General features: G+C 46.2%; 1 protein-coding gene across 2 annotated transcripts; it reads right to left on the bottom strand.

Moving 5' to 3' along the window:
• Nucleotides 1-2,282: 2,282 nt before the first annotated feature.
• ATIC (5-aminoimidazole-4-carboxamide ribonucleotide formyltransferase/IMP cyclohydrolase) lies at nucleotides 2,283-25,814 on the bottom strand. Of its 2 annotated transcripts, XM_042784291.1 has the most exons (16): nucleotides 25,675-25,814; nucleotides 24,933-25,059; nucleotides 23,071-23,147; nucleotides 21,935-22,001; nucleotides 19,532-19,620; nucleotides 18,231-18,382; nucleotides 17,942-18,098; nucleotides 16,102-16,227; nucleotides 15,826-15,933; nucleotides 14,493-14,578; nucleotides 13,124-13,213; nucleotides 11,364-11,492; nucleotides 10,298-10,390; nucleotides 4,193-4,375; nucleotides 3,125-3,280; nucleotides 2,283-2,637 (listed from the first exon to the last, which is right to left on the bottom strand). In XM_042784291.1, the coding sequence occupies exons 1-16, from the start codon at nucleotides 25,694-25,696 to the stop codon at nucleotides 2,518-2,520; spliced, it is 1,782 nt and encodes a 593-aa protein (XP_042640225.1). In that variant the 5' UTR covers nucleotides 25,697-25,814; the 3' UTR covers nucleotides 2,283-2,517. The 2 variants fall into 2 exon arrangements, with proteins under 2 accessions (XP_042640225.1, XP_042640226.1); XM_042784292.1 differs by lacking the exons at nucleotides 23,071-23,147; nucleotides 25,675-25,814 and having other exon boundaries at nucleotides 24,933-25,042.
• Between the last annotated feature and the right edge of the window lie 1,591 nt (nucleotides 25,815-27,405).

Genomic DNA, 27,405 nt, shown 5'->3' with positions numbered 1-27,405 from the left:
CAACCGGAGTCAGGGCTCTCTGCTGCAGGGGGGAGCTGAAAAAAATAAATCCTCTGCTAGTGATGGTGAAGTCTGAGAATCGTTCCTCCCTGCTCTCCATTTACTTCCACGCTTTTGGGAGCTGTTCTGCCAGCACGGGACCTGCCAGGGGCAAGGCACCACAGGGTGAGGGTCGCAAAACAGAGCCCGGCAGCAGCCCGCTCTGCAAAAAACACTGAGGGGAGCTAGACCTATCCCCTCGCCAGGAGAGACATGCCCTTTCCTATGGGAAAGGGGTAGGAAGCAGAGCTATGCAGTTTGCTTTTAATCCTTGCAAATATCACAGGGAGAAGTCAGACAAGCGAGGCTGGGAAGTCAAGGACACTTGCTGGGGACGTGGGACGCTTAGGTGCGACTCCTCAGTTCTGCACAGCTCCTGTGCATCCTTTAGCCTTAGCCCAGGCACAGCAGGAGGCAGGAGCATCCCTCTACAGATCCTATGTAGAGAATTGCAAGGAGCAAAGCACAAGATACCACCTTAGTTACACATTTACCAGCATCTCATGGAGAAATCTCACCTGGAAGATCAGGACCTAATAACTTGCATCAGTAGATTAATCAGTGCCTCAAGGATGGCAAACAAAGGGTAAATGCTAAGCAGAAATAACATGAGACCAGCAGCAGCCAGATGCTTATTAGCAGGCTCTACTGTAGTCGACGCTTTAGAAGATGCAAGTAAAGAACAGGCTAAGAGATTCCTGAGAGAACCTCACAGCATGGCACGCACCTGCTATGGTCAAGACTGCATGGCAGAAAAGACATGTAAGGACTAGAAAAACAGTGGAAGAAAGAGTCCGAACCCCAACTCCAAGTATAAACTAATAAGAGCAGGGAAGACTGCAAACACTTGGAGTCCGTGGGAAGCAACAACACAGAAAGCAGCCTGATGGGCCGGGGCTGGGGCTAGCACAGCCACCAGGCAAGCCATTGAGCAATGGAACATTTTTATTTGGGGCTATTGTTCTTAATTTGGGCCCAAACAGTAGAATCCTCTCTATCCTGTCCTGCCTAATCCAGACACTTGGAAATAATCCACTGTAGGGATCAGAAAAGGGAAAAAAAAAAAAAAAAAATCCATGTCAGAGTTCAGAAAAGAAGAAATAATCTACTGTAGAGATCAGAAAAGAGAGGAGGAGACTGCTCCCTTCCAGGCCAGAGCAAGGGCAGCGCTGGGCACGTGGAATTCCTGGGCAGTGCCCAGGGCCTAAACCACGCGGAGAGCAAGGGGAACCCGTGTACACTGAGCAACAGACTGACCGTGTTAAAGGAAAAGCAGCGTGTGGGTTAAGGTGTCTTAAATGACTCGCATCCCGCCGCAAGTATCTTTGCTCTGCTCAGTTCAAACCAGTCTGGATCTAACAGACAGGCAGGTGAAATAAAATAGGAGCCCAGAGCCATGGCAAGTCAGCAGCAGCACTAGGAACACAAGCCGAATTCCCCCTGCCAGGTCCATCTCCTACCTCTGCACACCCACTGCTGCTGCAAAGGGAACACACGCAGGCTTCCTGCTCTGCACCAGCTGAGATCAGAGCTGTGACAGAAGCGTTTATTGCAAAACTGTGGACCATTCCTTGCCAAAACTGAACAGATTTTAGAAAATGGAACCAAAAAAAAAAAAAAAAAACCAAAACAAAAAAACCCAAACCTAAACCCCTTTGAAACGGTCACAGTGATTGCCAGCAAAAACGTGTCTGGGCTGTTACTTTTATTCCTCTCACTGTGCTCCAGATTTTCACTTTGTTTTTCTAATCAGAGTTCAAATCTGCTTAATGCAAATTGCACACAATGGAGAAGGGAAGTGGCTTCAGGCAAGATGCTTCCCAGATGCCTGCCTCTGAACTCAGGGATTGAACTCCCCGGTATGAGAACAAGCATGTCCCGCTCGCAGGAACGAGCCCTTCACCTGCGAGGAAGCAATCCCCTCCTGCCTCAGCCCGAAGCGCGCGTCCAGGGCAGCATTCAGAGCGCCCAACCCACCACGGCCCTGCACAAAGGACCCGCTCCCCTCTCCCCGCCGGGGAAGAGGATAACGCATTAGAAGCGCCTCAAGAAAACTACCAGCAGGTCAGTTCAGTTTTTACAACACAGGTTTTTATCAGTTTGTTGGGAAGCCGGGCTAAGCCAGGCTTTCGCGGCATTCCATAGGCCTTCGAATGACTCGGTAAAGTCTGGACCGCAAGATTTACCTCAAAAATAAACCTTTTTCCTGAGGACGCTGCATTTGGATGACACAAGGCTACAGATTCCACATAGCTAAGAACCGTATGTTTATTCGTAAAAGAGACCGATTTTCTACATTGGAGGCCAACTTCTTGCACCTTCATTCTCTGTTAACACCGGGAAAGATCTCATTTACAGATCTTACAAACACTTGCTAAGCACAGACTGCAGGTGCCTCCCAATTAAGCTGGTGATATTCCAGTTACTGCTGCTGGTGAGACTGTGACCGAAGAGGGACCACAACAGCCCAGGGCAAACTCAGTGATGAAACAGCCGAAGATTGGTGTGAATGAGAGTTATCCCCAGCTCATTGCAAGCTTCGATCACAACCTCGTCGGCAGCCGAGCCAGATGGGGCGGCGATGAACTGTACTCCGCTCTGAACAAAGACAGAGATAAGTGGAAGGATTAGAGGATGGAAGACCCAAATCCCCCTGAAAAGGAGCTAGCTGGCAGCCCCAGTCCTCCATCCGCATCCCACCATACTAAGCGTTGAACAAACAAAGGCTTCCGTCGTCCAGAGCCATTCACAGGGGAGTTCCTCATCTCTCCACAGCTCAGAAATAACAGTAAAATGGTTCTTCTGCAAGCACAGGCCTTGTCGTGATATTCTTAAACGGTTTAATAAACTTTAATCCTCTATTCATCCCAAACCAACAAACCGAGCGATGGCTGGATAATTACTGTCCACGTGAGACCAGTAACCACGAGAACAATCCTTCCTGGGATGCGCTGTTCTAGCCAGCAGTGCAGAGCAGATACATTTCTCCGCAGCGTCCGCACAAAATTCAACTGAAAAAAACCCCCAGGCTGCGCAGCCTCTTCCTCGGAGTCACCCTGCCACCCTGGCCCCGCCACAACCTTACCCGTTTAGCTCTGTCGACGTTATCCCTAAAAGGGAAGAACGCGTCGGAGCTGAGGGAGACAGCAGTCAGCTTGGCAATCCACTGCTTCTTCTCCGCTTCCGTTAATTGCGCAGGCACCTCCTCGAACATCGCCTGCCATTTCGCCAGGTCTTCGTCCTGCGAGAACAGAAAGAGCCAGCTCAGCCCCAAAGCACCCTGGCAGTCCCCGGCGCAGGGATGAGGGATGGTGCCATCCCTCCCACTCCCAGCTCGGCGGTGCTTTCTGCTCCCACACCATACCAGGGATTTGAAAAATCCCAAGCGGTGCTGGGAACACATCAGCTCCTTTTGCATCCTTCCCCCCTCCTCGCCCCAGGGCTTGAGGGATTCCTTCTTCCCCCCCCTTTTTAATTCCAAGATGCTCTGGCTTGGCCGGCCTGCAGTATGCTGCTCTGTGTAAATGCCAGCGCGCACGAACGGGATCTGCTGGATGACTTAACACATGACAAACAGCAGCTTGGTTTATGATTCACCTTCTGAAACAGCAACTGCTCCAATTCTTACCCCCTTAAACAAGCAACGGCTCTCCAAGATGATTCACGAGGCCCCCCAGTCCCACTCTTGGCTTTCAGTACTTAAAAAGGAGATGCTATTTTCCTGTCTCGCTATTGCTTGTAACAGGGAGGTCAGAGGGATTCTGAGAATCCGGAACGCCACACAAGCCAACCACCGCGCGAGAAGGGAAGGACAGGAGCCCCGGGAGGGCAGCCAGAGTTGAAACCTTAACTGCAGCTTTAACCCTTCCCCTAACTGCCAGGGGGAGCCATGGGATGTGAGCAACTGCACCCCCCGAAGCGCAGGGCAGGTTCCAGCACCCGGAGCACCGGGTGCCGCACCGGAGGGGAAAATCAGGACACTCTGCCATTAAATGACCTTGGGGACGTCACCACCCAGGGCCCCGGCCACGCAATTTGGGATCATCTTTCACCGACACCCACACACAAAACACAACCCAGGCTTAAGCGCTACGTAACGACTTTGTTTCGCAGAAGCCGGACTCTCCAGGGAAACCTCTCAGCCAGCCCTTACCTCACCAATGGTCCCAGTGACATACTGGTCAATGGCGTTGGAGATCTCCGCTCTCTTCACGCCAGCTTTGAACTTCATGGAGAGCACGCGCGGGTGGTGCCGCAGCCACCAGTTGTTTGCCTTGTCGCCAGCCAGCCGCGTGCAGTGGATCCGGGACTGCTGGCCCGCCCCAATACCGATGACCTGAAGCATGCAGGTACAAACCACAATCACACCTTGCTACACAGAGATCCCAACCAGGGCTGCATTCCAGCCAAGCAATTAGGAGAGACATCGCACAAATTAGCTGCTCCTCGCTGGAGCAGTGTGTAGGTAATTAGTGAGGAAAACTTTGAAAATACCTGCATCCCCAATCCTGTCAATCAGCTACAGGGTCGGCTCCCTGCACTGCTAGCTTCCACAGCTCTGCTGAGCTGACACTCACTCTGAGGACACTACGTACTGTCATCCCGCTAAATAACACAGCCCCAGCCATCAGAGTCCAACTGTTAGCCTCAGGAGAGTGACACAAGTGTGATTTTTGTTTAAGGCAAAATTGTTGGTTGTAGAAACAAATATGCCTGCTAGGAGATGGTAGGCTGCCTGCTTGTTCTTGAAAAGGGCACTTCAGTTTGAGGATTAAAGTCTGAGCCCAGGTCACCCAAACACCATCCCCTTCCCTGGTGGGCCAGGGGAACACAGCTCCAGCGGAGCAGCTGTGATACGTAGTGGATGACAGGGCGGTTTGTCTGTCAAGGCTGGTAAGAAAGTAAATCCACTGCTCCATCAGGAAGGTGGGGCAGTAGGACCATTACAGTGCATGAACTGCCAAGGCCCTGGAGCTCCCAACGCATCCCCTACTCTGCCACCTGCCAGGGAGTCCGGGATTTTCAAAATGGCTGCTGCTAACCTTATTTAATAGCATGTGTGCTTGATATCAGACAGAGCTAGTGCTTCCAGAAGCAAAATCCAAACTGTGATCTTTACCTCAAAGAATCTGCTATGGAAATAAGAGTATTTTCTCAGTTTCCATTTGCTGTTATCAGACCACTTTCTTTGGCGTTCTCATCAGACACATTCGACCTCCATCACTTATTTCAGGTACGCTATAGATTAAAGTATCTCTGGGTATTTTATGTATTTATATCTGGATATTCCACAGTCTGGAGTCTGGTGGTCAGGTAACGCTGCAAGCCATTTGTCACGGTGGGACGCACAACGCAAACAAGCTCCTGCATCCCATCTGGGCTGGTGCAAACTCGCACTGGAGACAAGGGCAGCTCTGAAGCGCTGACACGGCGGAAAACGGAATGTGGCTGGAGACAGTTTGGGTACTGGACGCTGGCAGAACAGCCTCTGCAGATATGCTCTGCCTGCGGCCACAGCTGGGAGCGCAAGGGACTGAGCTGAGGTCTCTTGGGCTCCAGACTGTCTGCTGTCCCTCCGCCCTGACAGCACACCAGGCACACAGAGGCCAGACCTAGCCACCTTGGCTGTCCAACTCGGGGCCGGTAACTTTTCTCCACAGCTTTCAGAGCTGTGGATCTTGCTTTCCAAAGAGAGCTCCTGCCCTTTCAAACCAGAGCTCTGAGGGAAAACAAGTCTCTCTCCCACTGTTTCCTCCTCCTATGAAGCCACAGCTAAACTGTTCACCAGACTGTTCGCATGGGGGACGGCTCCAGGGACGCCGTTTGGAGGCGAGCGGTCCTGGCCCGTGCCTCACAGTTTCCAGTTCAGACTGAAACAGATGGTAAAGCTGTAAGTCAAAGGCTGCCCTCAAAGCAATGAATCATTTGTCTTCTCATTCATCAAGACACCGTGACTTCACCTCTTACCAGAACCATAACAAACGCTGCTGGACACTATTCCCCCAGGGAGCAAATGAAAGCCTTGGGTTGCTATCTAATATCATCTGCTCAGCTCTAACTGAAGTCAGCAGTGCTTAATAAATCCACAACGATTATCACAAATACTAAATAGATGCAAAGTTTCTCACGGCTTAGCAACGCCTTCAGCCCCACAAACGCTCCCGATGGCCAACCTCTGCTCCCACACCCACCCTCTTCAACCTTCAAAACTGGCAGGGACCCTGCCTCTCCAGGGAGCCCAAGGCCAGCATCAAGGTACAGCGTCTCTTCCAGAGTGGTTTATCCTCTCTCCCTGGACAAAGGAGAAGACTTAAAATAGTCATACACTGCACACAATGAACTGTCACCCAGCCCTTAGGAGCGGGCCTAGCAAGCCAGGCTAGGCTAAGGCAGAAACTTTTAGCTGGGGATGCAGATGATAGAGAGGACTTGGACAGACTGCTCCTAGCAGGGGCCAGAACACCATGAAACATTCCCAAGTTTCTAAAACAATGGGATGTCATGCGCCAGCAGTACAATGGCCTCTCTGCCCTTCCCCAGCCAGAACGGTGCCTCATCTTCATCTCAGGAGCTGTGGCCCTGCGCTGGAACTGGCCAGTCTGCTGCAAGCCCTGGCCGGCGGCCGCCAAGGGCAACAGTTCTGGAGAAAGTGTTTCCAGGCCAGTGCAGCCCCAAACACACACAGCTCCTTCACGGGCACTCATCAGAAATCCAGCTCTACCCATCAGCATCCCATCACCCTTCTCAAAAAGGGCGTTCTCCTTTTCCCTCTGAGCTACTCAAAATATCTCACATTTTTTGTGACTTAAGGTTTGTCGGAAGGTGCGTAACTGAACTTTAGCACGTATGCAACAACTCCAAAATGGCCAGAACTTTGTACTTCAGTTAAAGTGATGTGTCCTATAAACTGTTCACAGGCATCCCCAAATCTACAGAGGTATCTGCAACACATAAAAGTTTTATAATGGCTTAACAGGCAAGAGAATATAAAAGCTGCTTCTCTGTGCCTCCTTCTGAGGGGCCTACACTGTTCTAGAAGGAAGTTCAGTTACAGCCTGGGCAGAACGTGTCGATAAGATGCACTTCACAGGAAAATGATGATCCAAGGAAAGAGAAGTCCTTTTTTGTAGAAAAATGTGTTTTGATGAAACACTGCTGGGGAAGATTTCTTCAGTGTAGCCTGGAATTTCTGTTCTAAAGAGGAGAAATCAGAAGGCTGAGCTTCTGTATAATGCAAACTATAGACTTGTAGCTGAATCTCTCTTCACACTGGTCTGTCTGAACGTACCTATTCTCCCCCTTTTTCACTTTGTGTTTCTCCCTCTCTTCCTTCTTCCTACACCTCCTCTCTCCCTTCCTCAAATGTTGGCTTTCTTCCATCTGAGAACACTGCTGAAACCTCAAAATCCTTCCCCCTCTATTTTCTGCCTATTTTCTACACAAAAATTAAGTTTCTTTCAAAGTTTAATCTCCTGGGAATCACAAAGTACTAAAGCAGAGCCTATTAAGTGTGAGGAGCGAAAGGAGACAGTAATACAGGGTGAGTAGAAAAAAAAAAAAAAAAAAAAAAAAAAAAAAATCACTCAATAAAAAAAGCTTGAGTGAAAATTGAGAACTACTTGACCAAAACAGCGGCTCGCAGGAGAGCTAAACATGCCCCGTTTCTGGAATACTGTGCAAGGGCACAGAGTGGACAAGATGGATAACGCCCAAAGGATCCTTTCAAAGTGATCCAGACCAGCCTGGATTTACTCAGCTTTAACCTGAATCATGAGTGAAAACAGAAACCCTAAATACATTTGGAAGAATAGAAATCAAATAACAGCCTTCACAATTGGGAAGATGAACAAGCAATGAGGTAACTGACAGATGTCGGCATCATTTGTGGAAAACAGCAAGGTAGATTAACAGGTTTGGTTTATCCTACTGTGAAGAGAATAAAGAAAGAGAATAATTTCCAATTGCTAATTTAAAACATGATGGTATCATTAAAGAAAGCGTAAATCAACATGTTACAGACTGGCTTCACTGTGCTGAAAGTCAGACAAAACAAGTCAAAGTGTTTATTGCAATTAGTGGCAGCTGGCTTCCTGCAAATTAAGTGACACTCAAGTCCATAAAAGCTTCCTCCCACTCCACGCTTTCCTAGAACTTATTAACACGAGCACCAGCCCTTGCTGGAGTGGCCAATCCACTCAGGAACCCAGCGAAGCCAAGCTGTCAAAAACGCCCTGGACGTCTGATACACGCGAGTTTTGCTGGGCAGTAGGGATGCTGGGAGGCTGAGGTAACCCCTGGAAAACCAAAAGCAAGCTGGACTTCCCGGGCTTGGCTCATATAACCCAAAACAAGTCAAATCCTGGAAAAGCATTTTAAGTGTAACAGTCCAGAAGTTACTTTCCACCCCGAGTTCTTGATTTGTGCTCGTCTTTGTTTGCACCCAAATATTTCTGTACATGTCTCAGTAGGTGATGTGACCAGTAGTTAGTTCTGCACAGCATCACCACAAAGAACCTAAAGCTAACCACTGTCTTACTAAAACTGGTTTTCAGTGGACCTTATTTCTTTCCCATCTCTACCTTAAGAACAATGGTCTCAATACGCAGGCTCAGGAAGCTTTTAGAGATTTTAAAACCAGAAGGGAGCTCCGATCTTGAGCTCCTCCATCACGACCTACAGCGTGCCACACAATGGTTCTGTGTTCCGACTGTAATGAGTCTCTCTGGGAAGATGTTAAGCTTTGATTTGAAGTCCCCACGACCGATACACCGCCGCCTCGAGTAAGTGACTGCAACGGCTGCTGACCTTTGCTCTTACAAAAGTCACTTGTTTCTCAGTGCAATACACAGACCTCTGATCTTGACCTTCCCTGTCACAGATACGGCAAACTAAGACAATATACATTCGTATTTGATTAAAATATATGCCTGCAAATATGCAAAATATCGCCGAAGCCCTGCTAGTTAAATCCCTGCCTGCCCACACTGCTTTTCACTCCCCCCTCATGCTTTCTCCCTTCCATATGGTATATTCATTACCACACACATTTCAGAAACATCTGCGGCACCACGTTAAGTCCAGGCTTGTAAAAGCACTGGGGAAATTGCTGCTGTAATAAGGGAAAAGGAGCAAAGATAGTGACACCTTTGTCTGGGGCTACGAGAACTAACACTCTCGAGTACAGAGAACCATTTAAAAGCAAGAAAAAAGCCCCAAAGCTGAATAAAAGAAAAATGCCAAATCTCCAAAGACATGTTTTCAAGAACCACACAGCACATGACCCCAGAAAGTACAGAGAGACAGTACTGCAATGTTTTCAGGCTGTAACAACAATCTGACAAATGCAGATGAGTCCCAATGCAGAAAAGGCACAGTTCATTCACAGGCTGTACCTGTAGGGTACACTGTTTGATCCATTTCGGTGATATATGATGTACCAAAGCTCAAGATCAAAAACATTCTTTGTCTTTTTCCTCTGTATTTTTTAAAAAGAGTGCAGGCCTAATGAAAAGTTACCATGGAGAGGACAGAGCCAGCTAAACAACAGCATTATGAGAATGAGCTGCTGGGAAAAATACAATTTTTAATACACTTACAACTTTTGGATAACTGATATAAGCTGAACACCTAGTGATAACTTGGAAATAAGGGTTTGGTTTTTTTTTTTTTTAATTCAAGATTCTTATATCAACTGCACGTTTGATAATGTCCCTATAAATCCCAACATCCATCAAAAGCTTTTAAAAAAAATCAGGCACAACAGAAGATTTCAAATGCCCCAAAGGGGAAAAAAGAAAGTACATCCCATCTTTCTTACACTAAAAATGAAAAGAAAACCAAGAACCATTTGGACAGTCAGAATCCAGCTGTGAAAACTACCGTCATTTCCTAAGGCTCTACACAGACTACAACATATGTACGTGCCCTCAAAAAATGATATAGGAGGACAGAGTAGTTAGAAATAAATGACTCGAGGCCAAACTGGCAGAAGCACGTCAGAGCTTTTTCCAACCCTATCATTGAAAGAACCAGTCCTGTCATTACCATGAAAAACTGACACCGAGGTTTTGAAGCAACGTTTCTGAGAAACACAGGTTTAGCTCCTGTTCTGCAGGGCACTGTCTAGGGCAGTTCATCTGAACCCGATTAATAGCTTCCTGTATGCAAAAAGATTTTTAAAACTCCAGCCTGACAGAAGCACTCCCTGACCAGCTTGGCTGTGAAAGCACACTCCACAGAGCTGCCCCAATTTGGTTACCTGCCCATCCTTGGCGTAGCAAACCGAATTGGACTGGGTGTATTTGACAGCGATGCTGGCAACAATCAGGTCTCGGACAGCAGACTCAGGCAGCTGAAACAAAACACCATTATCAACGGCCCATCCTCACCACCAACCAGCCAGTGACCTGCAAACCCCCAAAGCCAGCACAAGTACTGTATCACAGAGAGGGAAAGCAAGGTAACTAAAAATATCCTGTTTGGTTCAATTACCAGCAGATTCTGTTTAGATTAAAAACTGTAAATGATTGGTTTGGCAGCTAATCTGGTAGCTCGTAGGCATAAGACTCATCCTTACCAGGTCAAGAGGGCTCTATCACTGGCCCTAAGCCTGCAGAAGTCTTCTGTATTTGCTCACTGTCATCAGATATGCTTATAGACAAAAAGCTAAGCACATGCTTAAGCACACAGAGGACCACAATGATAATAATGGCTCTCAATATCTGCATTAAGTATTATTTTTAAGTCAGTTCCATGACTAATTTATTAAAATTATTTTTATTACCTCAGTGTCTGAACTTGCTTCTGAGCCCATGACTAATCACGTGCTCATTAACATCTGTTTTATAATGAGAACAAATCAGACACAAAGAAATAACTGATAACTTTCTGATGATGTGAGCTCTAACTGATGAGCAATATCAGCACGGCCAGAGCTTATAGAACACACTGTACACAAAAGGGAGAAGTAAACAGTGAGTCAGAATGAGATCACAATGGAACTGTAGCACATGGCAGTCTCACCCTAAGAAACTACACACGGTAGCTTCTTATTTATAAGAAATACAAATATTTTGTTAGTTGGAGATCAAAGGCGAGGTCCAGCTCCTTATATTTATGCAAGGAATCACAACAAAGGCAAACGACCCTGATTTGCCCAAGTATATTTGGTCCAGAAAGTTTGCTGCATTGTTTAGTTAAAAGCCACTTAAATATCACTAAAATATTTTAAGAGTTCTTAAAATATATCAGCGATGGCTTGCTTGATGAAAACACACTAGTTCATTCCACCAGTCTTTTAAGGTCATTTATCTTCCAGCACTTACGTTTTTATTCTTTGTAACAATGTTCTTGAACAGTGACCGGTCGATGACTGCATTGTTTCTCTTTTGCATGAGATGCAACCCATAGAGGGTTCGAACCTCATTGTCATCTGGCTCATAATGGGGATCCATCTAAAAAACAATAAAACATTCTTAGAGCTCTTCAAAGCCAACGTACAAGCTTAGATAATGTGTTTTAACGTAAAGAATCCAACAGAAGTCAACCGTTTATAGAAAGCAAAGCAGTGTCAGATCATCAGCGGTAATCACAATTCACTGGAGCAGCAAGGCCTCAACAGCACAAAGTGACATTTACAGAGGGAGGAGAGGTAATGCAGTATGGGTGCTTATATACAGGTGCCCGTGTTGCAAGCCATAAAAATCTACAGTCTTCCAGTCTTTCACAGAAAGGGGAAAACATCCACACACAAAGAGTCTTTCAGTCTTCCACAGGAAGGCTGAAAAAATCTGAGTTGCTTCACACATGCCTCAAGGTACAACTCCAACCCTCTTCAACATTACAGAAAACAGCGAAAGCGATTATTTCCAGAGATGCACTCTCTTGGGGCACATCTCCAAACAAGCATGCAGCACAGTTAATTTACACCAGTGTAGGGGGTAAGGTTAAATGGAACTGTTAAACTGCGTTCAGGTCTACCCACGCATTGGCTTATTTAGAATTTTGGTAGCCTCAGGCCAGGTTATTGAGACATGAAGTAAACTGGATTAAGGCTACCAGCTCTAAACAGGAGCGTGCACACACTTTATGTGGCTTCCCTAATCCATTTAAATTTGTTCAGATCAACTTTCCTTAGCATCCCTCTGCAGACAGGCCCTGAAGATACAGGCTTAACCAAACGACCTCATCCTTGCAAAGCTAATTGAATTCAGGAGGTAATCAGCTGCCAAGATGATCTGCAGTTTCATTCCTTCTTGCCTGAAGCTCCTGAGCCATCTTCTACAGTATCCCCCGACAGCAACACTACAACTGCAACTTCAGCTAAGCCCTGGATTTTCTTTTTGTAATGTTATAAGGAAGTTCTCTGCTTGTTGGCCTCTCCAAAGTCAGGCAGAAATAGGACCTGTTTGGCTGCTCTGACAGCATTATGTAATCTGTTAGTCACGTTCACAAAAATTGGAGAATTCTGAAGTCCCAACAATACTGTGGCAACTAGGATGGCAACCTGACAATGACTTGACCATGCTGTATTAATATTCGTTGACAAGCATCCTGGTTGTCATGTGTAAAGGTGTGTCATCCCAGGTCCAAACTCCACCTTCATCACTGACTGTACTGAAGACTGCTCTACAAATACCACGTGCCCAGACAAGGCTTCCCCCAGTGATATACTACACACGCTGCTCACTGCCAAGACTCTCAACATCATTGAGGCACTATATCTTAGATATAATTCAGCAAAAGCGAGAGGAAAGCTGGCGAAGAGCAGAAGGAGATCACAGAAATTCTGTTTCTTTGAAGTACTCTTGCTGCTTCATAGATTTAATTACTTTAAATCCACATCATTTTAAAAGCCAAGAAAGGCATTATGAAAATACTGTCCTCTAGGACTATAGGCTAAACGTGATCACAACACTGCTGGTGGAATTCCAGCTCGTACAGGAATCCCCAGAGACCCAGAGGAAACATTTCCATGTACTGTAGGGGTGCCTGGCTCAGCCCCCCAGCTATTTGGACACTAACGTCTGTGAAAAGCAGGTACAGGAAAAGCAGTAGAGGGTTCAAGTGGAGCAGGAGTACAAACCTGGAGGACACAGTAACCACCATTCTTCTTTTTGGCAAGGATTTTGAGAGCTTCTTCCTCATAGCCAGGAGCTACCACACCATCAGATACCTGCAACACACACAGACTTCAGCTTCCACATAAAAAAACCCAAAACAAACACAAAAACAAAAGCACAAAACCCAGGAACTGATACTGAAAACTCCACCTGCCATTTCCAGAAGGCATTGAAGGCACACTTCTTGGGGTCTGTCTGTACCATACAATACCAAAGGCACTATTATAACACTGGTTTCAGTCCTGGAAACAGCAGAGCACTTTAAGTTCTTAGCAGGAGTTAGTAAAAAATCCCTCACCATCACTTTAAGCAGAATTGAGCTAATAACTAATATCCCCCTCCAGGGGGAAACAGCTCACACAGGACATCCTCACTTCTCAGCCCTAATAGTAAACATGGAGAGAGAGAAAAAAAAAAAAAAAAAAAAAAAAATCAATCCTTATTTCAACAGTGACACTCCTGATGAGACAAAAATATTGGCAAAAGAGCTGTTAACAGCACTGAAATGAAGAAGTATTTACATTCATTAGTGCCATGAAGTGGTATCCACCTTCCATATCCTTATCCTACAATGTGGGGGGTTTGTTGTTTGGTTTGGGGTTTTTTTAAGTAATAGTATACCAAATGGTATCCTCACAACCCGTCAAACATGCTCTTTCATTTCTTTGAAAAGAAGCCTCTAGCGGACAAGACAGCCCTTTGCATCGTGCCTTCCCCCTCTCAAAAAAAAAAAAAAATCATAAGCAAAGTGTAACAGGATGAATGTGTTTGGTAAAGCATTAACTCTCAGTTGGGTAACTCTGTATTTAAACCAGCAAGTGGTGCGATGCAGTCAGCTATGGAGTTAACGTTGAATCCAGCAAAGTTAACAGGGCAGCCTGGAAAGTGGTTTTGCCTACACATTAACTTGTACCAACTGGCAGGTAGCAATCTACATCCACATTGCTGCCTTGGGCAAGAGGCTGGCCTTCAGCTCTCCAGCCCCACTATTGTTCCAGTTATGGCCTGTTCAACCAGATACTTGTGACAGGGTTCATTTCTGGAGGCCTCCTTGGAGGCAGAGGTTTACAATCGTCTCTCGGAAAGCAGCATTTCAAGCACTGCTATTTCACACGCTCTTGCACACAGCCAGGTTTTAACTGGTAGGAAGAAAAACGAATCAAAAGATAGGTGTAAATTCTGCATGCCAGATACCGAATCACACAAATGGATCAATAAATAGGCTTCAGTAAAATGGGTCAAATTCAAACAGAATGGCTGTTACAAACCAATGGCTCCATCTAGTACGATTCTCCTTTTTACACTCAAATGATTTGCTGCTGTTTAACTAACCTCTCTGGAAATAATCTTGGCAGTAGCCACATCGCAGATATCAGACAGGGCAATGAAGTCACCAAAAGACGACATCCGATCGGCACCTGCAAAATCGCATTTTTAGTAATTTATCAAACTATAGCATAACACAAAGAAAAGTCTTTGCTCCTACAATCCAGTCTATTTCCATGACAGCTAATAATTCAATCCCACAGAAAAAAGACCATGTAAGAACAACAAGGATGAAAAATCCTACCTCAGACACACACACCTTTAACTATTCCCACAGTTCGGATATTCTTCCTTCTCCCCTGCATTTGTCAAAGCTCTAACTCTGTAATGACTACCTCCATTGCTGCAAGCAGCTCTGCTGTAGCCATGGTGGCAAGAGGACAGGGAGAGGCAAGAATCATACAGAAAGATTTTAGATGGGAGACAGTTGGAAAAGGGGAAAGCTTTTAAATGCCTATGCTCACATCTGGCTTTTCCTGCAAGAAACCAGACCCAGAAATGTAGCTAAAAGCTATTTTTTTTAATAAATATTCTCTCTATTTAATGGCATAGCTAAGGTATACACAGTTCCCATCACAGATGCTCTACTAAGCAAGATCAGTTCTTTTGTTCCTGCCATTCTAAAGGTTCAGTCTTCCACCAATCATGCAATGGTTTTCTGAGGGCAACATTCAAATCTCCTCTTTAAAGTGGTGAAAAGGGAAACCAAGCCAACACGTCCCCTATCAGGTAAGCTTGCTTTGTTTTCTATAATCTGTGCAGATTTTCTAGGAAGGCCATGGACAATGAGAGAATTAGCAAAGTATCTCAGCTAAGCAGAGGAAGACATTTTTATTTACTTATTTTTAGCTTTTTTTGGGTGAGCTCTGCGGCAAAAAAGCATTAAAAAACCCACCCACCAAATACTGGGCAGAAACATTTCTACTCAGGTTAAGTGTTCTTGAGCACCCCATCTGCAATGGAAGGCTGAGTGTGCCACTAGCACAGCTGTTTATCCAGATCCTTTAGCCAAAGGCCCACAGATTTTTATATGTATGTGTGTGTACACATTCAAATTAAAAAAAAAAAAAAGAAATCTCTAAAGGTCTTCTACATACATTAAGGAACAGAATCTAAAACGGTTTTAGCTTCTTTGAAACAATATACAAAGTCTGCTCACTTGGAGAACAATATTTGATAGGCAGTCAGTCCATTTAGTCAGTCAGGCCCTTATGGGGAAAAACTCTACAGAGGAGAACACAGCCAAGGGAAGAGCCTGCAGAGTGCTAAGCGTGCTGCTCAGGTGCTGAGAATTAAGCTCAGCTCTTTGGGCATGCTAGTTTATTCCTGGGCTTCTCACCTCTGCTTCGCGCGTAGGCAGACGCTAAGGGCGTTAAGGTCTTGTGGAAGTCATGCACCATGCAGACTTGCGCCTCCCCTTCGCTCAGAGGTATTCCAACAGCAGCACCTGGTGGGAAACACAAGCCAGGGCACTCCAACCAGAACCTTTCGCCAGTCCCTGCCCCTGGGACTTCCCCAGACTGCCAGGGTAAGGGAGACAGAGACACCAGAGGCAGGGCCTGCCAAAAGACACAGTCTGTTCGAGAGGAAAGCGTGGCAAGGAGGAGCCACCCACCTGCAGGGCTGACGTGTTTGAAGGAGGCTGCAGCGGGAATGCCCAACGCCTGCTTGAGTTCCTTCACCAGCTGCCAGGCGTTGAGAGCATCACACAGGTTGATGAACCCAGGAGAGCCATTCACCACTGCAAACACAGCGCACAAATAGACATATTTAAAGCAGGCAGACCCCTCTCCCCCGAGTCTGGAGAGCAAGCAGAAAAGCTTTCTCCCACCGAGAACTGAAATGACTGCAAATTGTTCTTGGCTGCCTCCTCAGAACCCAGTTAAGTGCCCTGAAAAGCTTCAGTGACTTGTGAGCAACACACAGGTTTGAGACTCAAGAGATGCAAATACCATTCTCTTCCCTACCAGAAGCTGCTGATATGACCTTGGAGTAAGACACACACTGACCCTGTGCACCTCTCCTCTTGTGAGAGTGGAACCAAAAAAAGAACATCCCCCCTTATGTTCTCTGAGATCTTCAACTGGCAGCCATTTGGAGTAAGAGCCATCTCCTTCTGAGGGAGCTTACCAGAGCTTGATTTTGACCAAGGTGCATAGGTAAAGCTGTCAGGGAAGAACACAAAAAGCACATCCCCTGCTCCCTAGCAGGTAAATTTCTTTACAAATTTAGTAAAGAAATTTCATATAGTGACTGTGGCTCTGATTCAACCAAGTACTCTGGCACATGTTGTCTCTAAGTGATGTAAACAGAACCACTCACAAGCATGAAATTTAGGGCAAGCTTTTAGCAAAATGCTTCATCTGGTCACTTCATCAGAAACCCATGCCAAGAGTAAAGACCGTTCAAAAGTTTGCTCGCAAAACCTTTAGTCCTGGCCCTGCAAGAACTGCTTATACTGCAATGGCAAGACTGAGCACTTTGGGAGACAGGAGGAAAAGATAATTTTAACAATAGTCCACGGCCAGCACAAATGAACACAGTGTTGCTCTGCTGCCATACCGGGAGGCAGACTTGCAAACAAATCAACTTCCAGTACAGGTGTGGAAAAGCTTCCTATGAGATCCCAGAATTGAAACAAGGAAATTCTGCAACCCAAAGCTTCGTTGTCTGTTCAACAGGACAATGCCTGCACACAAGACCGAGCTGGTTTTCACCACCATTAAAAGCAATCTCAAGAGCAAGAGTAGCCAGACTTTCTTTCTCTCCAAAACAGGGGTCTCCCTCACTGCAACAATGCTGTGACAAGTGGCACAGCCTGTGAAATGGCAGAGAGAGACACCAGCGACCCAAACTCTTGCAAGTGAGACTAGTATCCCTTCCCTCTGCCACCATTAGCAGAAGCAGCATTCTAGAAAACCAAGGTAATAAAACCTCTGCTCAAAACCAACAAAGAAAGAAGAAAAAAAAAAACAAAAAACAAAATCCATTCAAACCTAGAGAAGACCAGCTTGGTTTCTAGACAGACTACATGGTGACACAAAAAGATTGGAAAGATAGTAAATAAGGAAAATGGAAAGGAGCAAAGCATGTTGAAAAGATAAGATTTTCCTTTGCAAAATCTGGATCTGATGTGAAGCTGAAGACGGACCAAGTAAATCTCCTCAAAGTGTCTTCAGCATAGACACAATTCTACACCAGCAGAGAACACAAACCTGCAATAAGTCTTGGGGAAGGTCAGCAGACAAGCTTTTCTCTCCCACAGAGCTCCAACTTTTAATTGCAAAGCTAGTGCCACTCAGTAATAAAGCAGTTGTTAAGGCTCTGCTGGCCATCCCTTGGACTAAGGTACGAGGTAGTATTTCAGTTTTGAAGGCAGCCAGCAGACATGCCCAACCACCTCCTTTCCCAGCTATCCCAGAGCTCCCTTTTGGCCAGCACGGCCTGGGCCTCACCTGTCAGGGGAAGTTTGGGTCTCATCGTGTAGAGCTGCGCAGGACTCTGGTGAGGATTCATGCCGTACCTCAGGGGCAGCTGGGACACCCCCTTGCTGTACTCTTTCCTAAAGTAGTCAGAGATGGCTGCGTCATACTGAGCAGTGTGGGTGAAAGCCTGGGGACGGAACGGGGGACACTTGTCAGCTTACAAACATCAACTTACAAAGGATTTGGTGTTTAAAGAAGCGAATGAATGAAAGGCAAACGAGTCTGGCCTGGCCCTTCACTGCAAGCAAACATAACCAACCTTCAGTGCAAGGTGGCGCCTGGTTTCCATGGAAGTGTCTTTGTCCCTTGATGTCACCATCTCTTTAGCTACTGCAGAGTAGTCTGCAGGGTCACACACAACTGTCACGCGAGCATGGTTCTTGGCAGCTGCCCGCAGCAAGGCAACTCCTCCTGCAAGAGAAGGGTGGAGGCATGAAGCGCTTCCCTTCTGGACAGGGCATCAAGGACCACACCTGAGGCCAAGAAGGGATGTGCACTGATCAATCACCTGTGCCGGATGAGTGTGCCACCGTCTCCCCGGCAAGGTGAAGGGACTGTAAGACTGCTCTTCAAAACCAGCACAAGGCTGGTGAGGGGTCTATAGGAAGATTTACTTCTACGCTGCCAAGCAACAGAGGTCCCCAAATCTCTCTGCAAATATTAATGAGTCCTGCCCAAGTCCTCTGTGTAAGATAAAATGCCACGCTTCCCCCTTAAATCTGACTCTGCACAGCTATTACACCACTTTAAATCATACAAGATACTAGGGCTGTTGCAAAGGAAAAGCAGGGGCTGGCAGTGCTACATGCAGAGTGAGTATTACTCCATAAAACATTTAATAGAGAGCTCTGCTGGGCATCATTTGAACTAAACTACTGCAAGAAAATTCAATCCCAGTCCAACCTCATGGCACAAAACTGTGCCTGTACTGTTCACAAGCTGCCAAGCAGAGATGCTGCAGTGAAGGAACGGCAAGCCTTTTGGGGTTAATAACTAGCAGAAAGAGCAAAACTGCTGATGATACAGGCGTCCATACTTCCAAACTCAGGTCTTAACTACTCTCCCACGTACACCGACCAACCCCTTTCCTTGTAACAGCTTCCTGCAGCAAAGTTTTCAGCAATCCCCAAAGTACTTTCAGTGGTTTCAGCTTTTTCTCTCCACAGCTCATGGTTTTTATTTTTATTACACTGCCAGAGGCTGCAAAAGAGGTTTAATCTGCTCTCTGTTTCAGTAGAAAGCATGCTCCACCTGGCCTCTCCTAGCACAGCCTTCTACACTACATCAGGCTCCTTCTTTTGGGCAGTGAATGACTTGCCCACCTACACAGCACGGCTTGCCAGCCAGTTACAACAGCCACTTGCCATTTTAATTGTAGGTCTGCTTAAAAGCAATGAAGTTTACCCAACTATGCTTTCAGTCTGCTCCTTGCAACTCCCAAACTCTCCAGCTGACTTTATGGGTGTGCAAGGCCACCAGACAAGAACAGAACAGAGACCACTTAGACCAGAACCACGAGGTCTGCCCGAAGAATGGATTTGCTCTCCCCCTTTGACTTACCAATATCAATCTTTTCCACTGCCTCTTGTACAGTCACGTCCGGAGAAGATACAGTCTTCACAAAGGGGTAGAGGTTACACACTACAACTCTACGAAGTGAGGGGAAAAGCAGGGATATTCAGTAAGAAATAAAAATGCCAAACTGGGCTTGACAAGCACAAGCTATCACCAATGTTTTTACAATCTCAACTCTCAGATCTGAGACCAACATGAAATCCCGTAGCCAAGGCTTCTTTCTCCAAAGACTTCAGGGACAGTGGTGTTCAGCCAAAGGCCAAGTGATGGTACAATGCATTGTGAAATTAAACTGCACTCTGTGCATTAAGCAACGTTACAGCAGATAGAACCACAATTTACAGGAGTTAGTTTAAAGCAAAAGTTTATTTAAAGACATGGGCCTGTATTTAAACGTGTAGTGTGTTTGGCACACAACTTGAGCCATTTTAAAGGACTTCAAAGTGAGCTCTCAGCGGTATCGAAAATAGGCATCCCCCCAACTTTCATAGGAGAGTAAACAGCCAGGGCAAGGTTCATTGCAAACAAAGTATAATCAATCTAATTTTCCAAGAAGAAAATGACCTACGTATCACCTTCTGGACTTTTCAAATACCAACAGCATATAAAACCTGAATGCACAGCCTGGACCCCATAAAGCCGCTGTAGCACATGAAAGCAGAGGGGAGAATTGACTTTCCCCTCTCAAAGTAAGACTGAACCTTGCTGGAATTAGTTTTTTGATCTGACTGGGAAGAAGCTGCAGCCTGTATTCCAGAAAGCATGAAGTAATAACTTACCCTGTCCCATCCTACCAGTGCCACATGAACTGTAGCAAAAGGAGGTATCTGCTTTGACCTTCACAAAAAATGTTTTTAATCCAAAAGAATTAATTTACTCTCTTGATCTGAATATATGAAGGTACCAAACGCTAACGCATGCCCAGTAATGGCAGCAAATTGCTGTGATGCATACATTTGTGTCCAGCTTTTAACATTCCTTTGTCTCTACAGTGTGTAATGAACTGGAGCAGAAGGGACAATCAGCTTCCCATATGGTTTTCAGAACGCCCTATGTTTCTATTGTTCCTACGAAGTCTTTACTGTCTGTCCTATTTCTAAAACCCCCGCCCCTCAATCCATTCACGCCCCTAACCTGTTGCTAACTATCAGGAAATCTGTGGGCTTTGACACTGCTAATTCTTTTACCTGTGGAAATCAATATAATCAAGTTTCCCTACCTTGACTTGGGTATGTAAATTTTATTATATAACTACGCAATGACACTCCTGCTGAGTATCAGCTCCTTCTGTTTCATGTCAGACAACCCAAATTCAAATTATTACTCCGGATGCGCCCTAAGTCACTGATGTAAAGGCATGTTGCTCCCCCTACAATTCAGCAGAGCCTGCTTCAATATGCAGCATACTCTAAAGAGCCAGCATTGCTGAGCCATCTATGAGGATTCCTGTGATTTTAAATTTAATGTTTTCAAATTCAGCCTGGAAATCCATCCATCCTAGGCACATCGTTTTTTAAAGACAATTTTAAAAGCTAACATGAATTCTGGCCCAATCACCACAGTCAAACTCTGCCTCCCATCCTGGCTATACCTACAGTTTCCTATGTTCAATTCAGCCATTCATTTCTAAACCAGGATCTACTCACTGACATAGAACTGGTTACTCACAATCACTAGTTAAATGTTAAAACCAGTTAGTTAAATATAGTCCCAAACTGCCCTGTGTGAGTGCACTGAGTAAATACACTCTAACAAAAACAGAAAAAAATCTTTGGTACATTCGTACACACTGTGTTACTTCAATTTCTGGCTGCAGCTCGCTTGCTCTCATGATGGCTCTCAGCAAGCGAGCTTTCTGTTATCTGTGTGTTTTCTGTCTGTACAAACAATGCGTGTTCCTGACCTGCTTTTCACATCTACTCTTTATTTATGTGTTGAAACTCAGTAAACATTATGCAAATATCAAAGGGTATATTTACTAAGCAAATATTTCAAAATCAGGAACTGTCATCTGATCAGACACCCAGAGCCAAATTGAGGGGAGATGCATCAGCTTCTAAAGGAAGTGCAACGTGGCCCAACACTGACTAAATGTAAAGTGTCAAAATTCCCAGATAACCAGCAGACACTGAAACCTCTGTTCCCTGTGGAAACCACACTGTAACTTTCTTGATTTTAGTTTTCTCTTGCTGTAGGTGACGAAGGTGCCTCTGTAGAAAATTGTATTTTTAAAAACACACTATCTCCCAACCAGGAGAAGGAAGAAGATGGCAAATCTTCTGGTGTGCAGATGTTACAGCCCCCACTGCTCCCATTCACTGGTGTTGACTGGTCTCCAGTGTTCATTTTTAATTATTGATGAATTGCATCATGCCCCCCAACATTTACCTTACAAGGCTGAAATCCTGTTTGTTCATATCAGCATTATCTTCTGGAATATTGCGAGCCAAGATGCCTAGTTACAAAAAACAGTAAGCCTTCATTAAAAAAAGAAATGAATCACCAACATTTTTTTAAATTTTACACCTTCCATCAGACTGTTTTTCCTCAAAGACTTTCTATCATAAGCTTTCTCATTCTAGTTCAGACAACAGTCCTCAGCCCCTGCTCTTCTACGTTTATTCTGCCTTACTGACTGTTCAAATTCCATACTGATCGGTTTTCTTCCCTGCTGCTAAATCCTAGAGCATTCCAGGTGCTGAACAGCAACCTCAAAAATGTACTTCATAAGCATTCAGTTGCTACCTTTAAAACACCAAAACTGTCATTAAGAAGTTCATGGAGAGACAAAGGACACCTGCCACTCATCAGCCACTGACACAGAAAGCCTGTGAAACACAAGTGAGAGAGGCTGTGCCTCTAGCTGAGCAGCTTGGGCCTAGGAACTCAGAGAAACACGCAGGTGACTGTCTGGTACACAGTAAGCAACAGCACAATCCTGGGTTCAAGGCTGTCAGAGGAGACTGTCTCCAGCCCTCAAGTATGATGGGCAACAGGTTCCATCTGAGGGATCTCAAGCACAGTAAGAGAAGGTGAAAAAGCAGATGAGTTAATGTGCACATTGACCAATTACCAGACAGCTCCCTTGCTGAAGAGGAGCCAAGGAAGATTAGACATGCAGAAATCACACATTAAAAGACTACGCTGTCATGTTCCTCATGCTGCACACCAGATTCATCCACAGGTTAAATTCAGTGGAGCTCTCTGCCTGAATACATCTAAAACTGACTCTGCAAAGAACGTGTAACAGCATTTACAGAGATGCCCTATTACTGGTAGCCCTGAGGAGGAAAAGCTCTGCCAACTGCATAGATGCCAGCGTAGCAACAGAGGAAGTTATTCAGCCACCGTGCATGTCTCCACCCCATGCTTTTCACCTCTCCCACTGCTGCTATAGCAAATCTGTTCTCATTATTCAGTTCTTCCCTACAACCCTTAAAAAATGCATCTGTCAACTCCTTTTTCCGACCCTCACTGACCATGGATTTCTCTTTTAGACTGAAAATGTATTAGCAGAAACATACCAGCATGGACTGCAGGATGAAGGGTTTTCACACGTCCACCTAACATCTCAGGGAAGCCTGTCAGGTCCGAAACATCTCTGCCCAATGAGAAAGCATAGCACAGTAAGAGATGTGCCATACTGACTTAATCTATAGGTTGAATGTTTATTATTCCTATCAGGGCAGCAATTCAGATCTACTGCCAATGCTTGTTTTACTAGAAGAAGACTTAAACCCTAGAAGTTTTGAAGGCAGTAAGGGGATAGAAATTAAACTTAGTTTTATTTTGGTCTGTCAGTAACAAAAAAAAAAAAATCACCACCTTTCCATCAATGACAGGAGGAGTTTAGAGAGAAAACACATGCATGATTTCTCTAAACTTCAGTGTCTCATATCTCAGTAAGAACATAACATATGGAAGGCGTATTACTAAATTTCTAGGGAAAACCTATGCTAAGTGATAGACTATGATGCATCCTTCTTATGGAAGGCTGGGAAGTAGTTCTAAGATGAGGCATTCTACATTAAAATAGATCTGACTGTTTTTGTTATGGTTAGCATCTTTCTACTAGTTAGCAAAATGCTGCTAAGGTATAGAAGGATTAGTAGAAACAGCCAAAACGTTGGTTTAATGCTCTTTCACTCCTCACAAATGTAGTTCTGTATAGTATGCAAAAGCTGTATCTGACAGAAGACAGAAAGGACACTGCTTTCTAATTAAGTGACCCAAACCAAAAGAAATCCTATCAATTTCACTACAACCCCCTCACCAGGCCAAAGGGGCAACAACTGCATTTCCTGCGAATGGAAACAAAGTTCATGGGTCACACTCAACTAAGCAGTATGGTTATTTGTCAAATACACTGAAATAACAAATATAAGCAAATCCCAAATCAACATAATTTACAGACAGAAGACCATCCTCAAAAGCAGCAACACCTCAGTACCCTTCTTCCCAACTTAGCCAAAACATTAATTAAAGTTTCACTACTCCCTGTGACTGTTTCTGATGGCAAAGGAACAATAAATTGGGAAGGGGAAACATCACCATCCTTTGCTTCAGGCTTCACTGATAGCATAGCCAAGCAAAGAAGTCGGAGAGACGTGACCAAGTGCTGGATAACAGGAAGGACAGGCACCTCTGGAGGAGGCACTGTACAGTCGTGCTGATGTGTCCCAGGTACCCTACCACTGCATTCACTGGAAGCAAAAAAGGAATCGGTCACCTGTCCTGCCAAATAATTGACATTTTTTTTATCACTGCACTGGAAATTATTTTTATTTGGCCAGAGGTAGTTTTCTAATCACAGCACTGAAGAAACTAAAACAAATTCCCCCGGAATCATGGGCCAAAACAGCCAGGGTATGCCCCTTCTCAGTGGACACACCACACTTAAAAGAGTCTGAAAAAGCTGACTGTCATGCTGGGAAAATTATTTGTGGCAAATGATCACTGGTGAGCTTAAACATACTCCTGACACGTGTCAGTCCTGTCCCAGGACAGCTGTAAAGAGAAGAAGCACTCATGTCAGATTATGAATTTCAAGACAACCTATTGCTTCCCGGGAGTGTAGCTGGCTCAAGGCAGACACAGCATCATCTCTAACACAACGCTCCTGACATCTGTGTGCTGACCTGCACGTTAACACTCTTTGGTCCTGGTCAACCAACTTCTGGCCAAGAAGGTTCCAAAGTTTGCTTTGGGGCTGGGTTTGTTTTGGTTTGGTTTGGTTTTTTTTTCAGAAGGGAGGACTTGTTTTCTGACCAGTTTTCAATCATTTTTGTTCACCCGTGAACAAAAATGATTAACAGTTAAACAGTTTAAGCAACCTCAGGGCCCAAATAAGCATTTTTAGTGGAGATGTACAGGAAAGCATCTGTACCTGACAGGCAAGCCAGCATCTCTCAGGGATTTGGCTGTTCCTCCAGAGGCAATTAAACCCAGGCCAAGAGCATTCAGGCTCTTTGCAAACTCCACCAGGCTGGTCTTGTCAGAGACGCTGAGTAAAGCTAACAGGTGGGAAGAGCACAAATATTTTGGTTTTAGAAGTGGAACAGAGGAAGAAAACAACAGAACGCAGAGAGGGAAGCCTTTATAAAATGTTATAATTTACGAATCTTCTCTGATGCGAGGTGCCCGGGGAGAGGAAGGAGGCGACCACCAGTGCTTCGCAGCGCTCCCCCCACCTCCATAACGGAGAAACCCCTTTCCACCCCCGGGCAGGAGGAGGCAGCGCTGCCGCTCCCGCCTCCCCGCCTCAGGATTCCGAACGCGAGACATCCCCTCACGCCCGTCCCGGCTCCTCTTCCCCCCCACCCCCGGGGGCAGCTCAAACCCCTCCGTCACACCGCAGATCGAAGCCCAGAGGGAAGGCAACACCCCGCTCCCCACACCCCCCTCCGGGCAGGGGAACTACCGGCCGGCCCTCGCCTTCCGGGGCCACCCGTGTTTAGCTGAGCCCGGCGTGGCGCCGAGGACGCCTCGGCCCGGCGGCCATTTCGCGGCGCGGCGGGAGGGCGGTTATCCCCTCACCCACCCCCCCGCCCCGGGGCGGCTCCCACCGCCGCGACCGGTGGATCGCAGCCCACCCCGGGGCTTCGCCGCTTCCCCTCTCCCCGCGTTACCGAGCTGCTGCCGGGCGGCCATGGTGCCGTCGGTGGGTACGCAGCGGCGGTGGGGAGGGAGGGAGGGAGGGAGGAAGGAAGGAAGGAAGGAAGGAGCGGCGGCGGCCCGGCGGGATTTGGGCACCCGCTGCACGGAGGGCGGGAGCCTGAGGGGGCGGCCCGGCCCGGCCGGGGCGGGGAATGGAGGGAAGGTGGCGGGGTGGTAACGGAGGGGTGGGAGTGGGTGTCCACGCTGCGTGGTGGGTGTGCGTGGGGGTGAGGGGGTGTGTGCCCTCCTCACCCAGATCCCGCGGGGACAGGGTGGGTGGCCTCGGGGCTGCCAGGCGCAGGCCCAGCACCTTCAGGCCAGGGTGCAGGGTCTTCTGGGGCCCCCGTAGCGTCAGGAAACCCAGCACACTCGGCAGGGGAAAAACGAGGTGTAGGGGAGGCAATACCTCATTGCAGGGAAAAGTGGTACAATAAGGACAATTCATTTTTCGCAGAAATACCCACTGGAATTTCACCTGTGGAAAATCCTCTCGCAGACCTTGCAATCTACCGATGAGCAGGGGCAAAGGCAAAACACTTGTTTACCAAGTCTGAGGTAAAAAATTAAGCTTGCAAATCATAAAATGATGCTTTTCTTCCCTTTATTTACTTTCTATTTTTCTCTGTAAGGGGAATTACTAGGGGGAGTTTTTTTCCCCTACAGGCCTCCACATTTCCTGGAACTCCTTGCAAAAGAGTTTTTCTTGTTTTCTTTCTAGCTTGTGGTTGACAGGCTAGCACTGACAGAACGTGTTGGATTTACCATCACTAGTTAAAATCTGCGCCGTGCCCCTGTACACCCCAGTGGGGTTGAAGTGCAGACTGGGGACAGCAGCAACCCGTGCTGCTTGGCAGGTAGAGAGCTCTGCAGTTAATTTGCAGCCCCTGGCCGTCACCCTGCCAGTGTTTGCACGAGGCCTCTCCACGGCTGCCCTGTCACGTTGGCAGGACGCAGTCAGCACTGCCATTCCCAGCGGGGTAGCTTTGCCCGGCAAAATGGCAAACGTTTTGCAGGTAGCAAGTCCAACACGCTGGGACGCGGTTGCCTTCTTCTAACATGCACATCCCTGACGCCTCTGGGCTGGTGGGGACCTGGTATGTGGGTTTTGAATCAGGTCCTTGAGCGATAAAGTCGGCATGGGCAAGCCCCTGAGACATCTCCTTACTTCTCTTGTGTTTTCATCGTTCACGTAGGTGTTCACTGTACACTTGCAGCTCCCAGAGCAGGCAGGCTGCATTAGGCTCTCCACTTCCATTTAAAAAGGAAAAATAAATGAAAGTTTCTAGATCTTGCAGACAAAAAGCTGGGAAGTGCATAACAACTGGAAGGCCCAGAAACTTGGCTGTTTTGATTTGTGAATCTCTGGGCTTGGGCAGTATTGCCTGTGTAAGAAAGAGTCAAGCAAGAAATACTAAACACACTAAATAAACCCAGTATATGTATTACTCTTAGTAGCAGCTAGTGACAAGCAGTAATAAATTACTGTTCAGAAGTGTGGCTGGGGCCAAATGAAAATATACTGTTAAGTGGTACATGAGCACTGTCATTATGAAAATACATACCTTGGAGAGAATAAAAGTTGCATGAAGAGTACAGATCTGTACAGCTGAGGTGGGCTTTGGGATATGATTAATGTATGTGAAAATGAAAAATTTGACAGAGTGCTGCATATTTATCCAATGTTGGAGAGCAATTGTGTATTC

Source organism: Tyto alba, unplaced genomic scaffold (assembly GCF_018691265.1).
Source record: "Tyto alba isolate M040663 unplaced genomic scaffold, T.alba_DEE_v4.0 Super-Scaffold_7, whole genome shotgun sequence".
Classification (NCBI taxonomy): Eukaryota; Metazoa; Chordata; class Aves; order Strigiformes; family Tytonidae; genus Tyto; species Tyto alba.
This window is presented reverse-complemented; position numbering and strand designations above follow the sequence as displayed.

Coding starts and splice junctions, on each gene's coding strand:
- ATIC (XM_042784291.1), bottom strand. CDS start 25,696: ATGGCCGCCCGGCAGCAGCTCG. Junction 19,621..21,934: donor CAGGATTTCAGCCTTGTAAG/GTAAATGTTGGG, acceptor CTCACTTCGTAG/AGTTGTAGTGTGTAACCTCT. Junction 18,383..19,531: donor AGTGGAAAAGATTGATATTG/GTAAGTCAAAGG, acceptor CTTCTCTTGCAG/GAGGAGTTGCCTTGCTGCGG.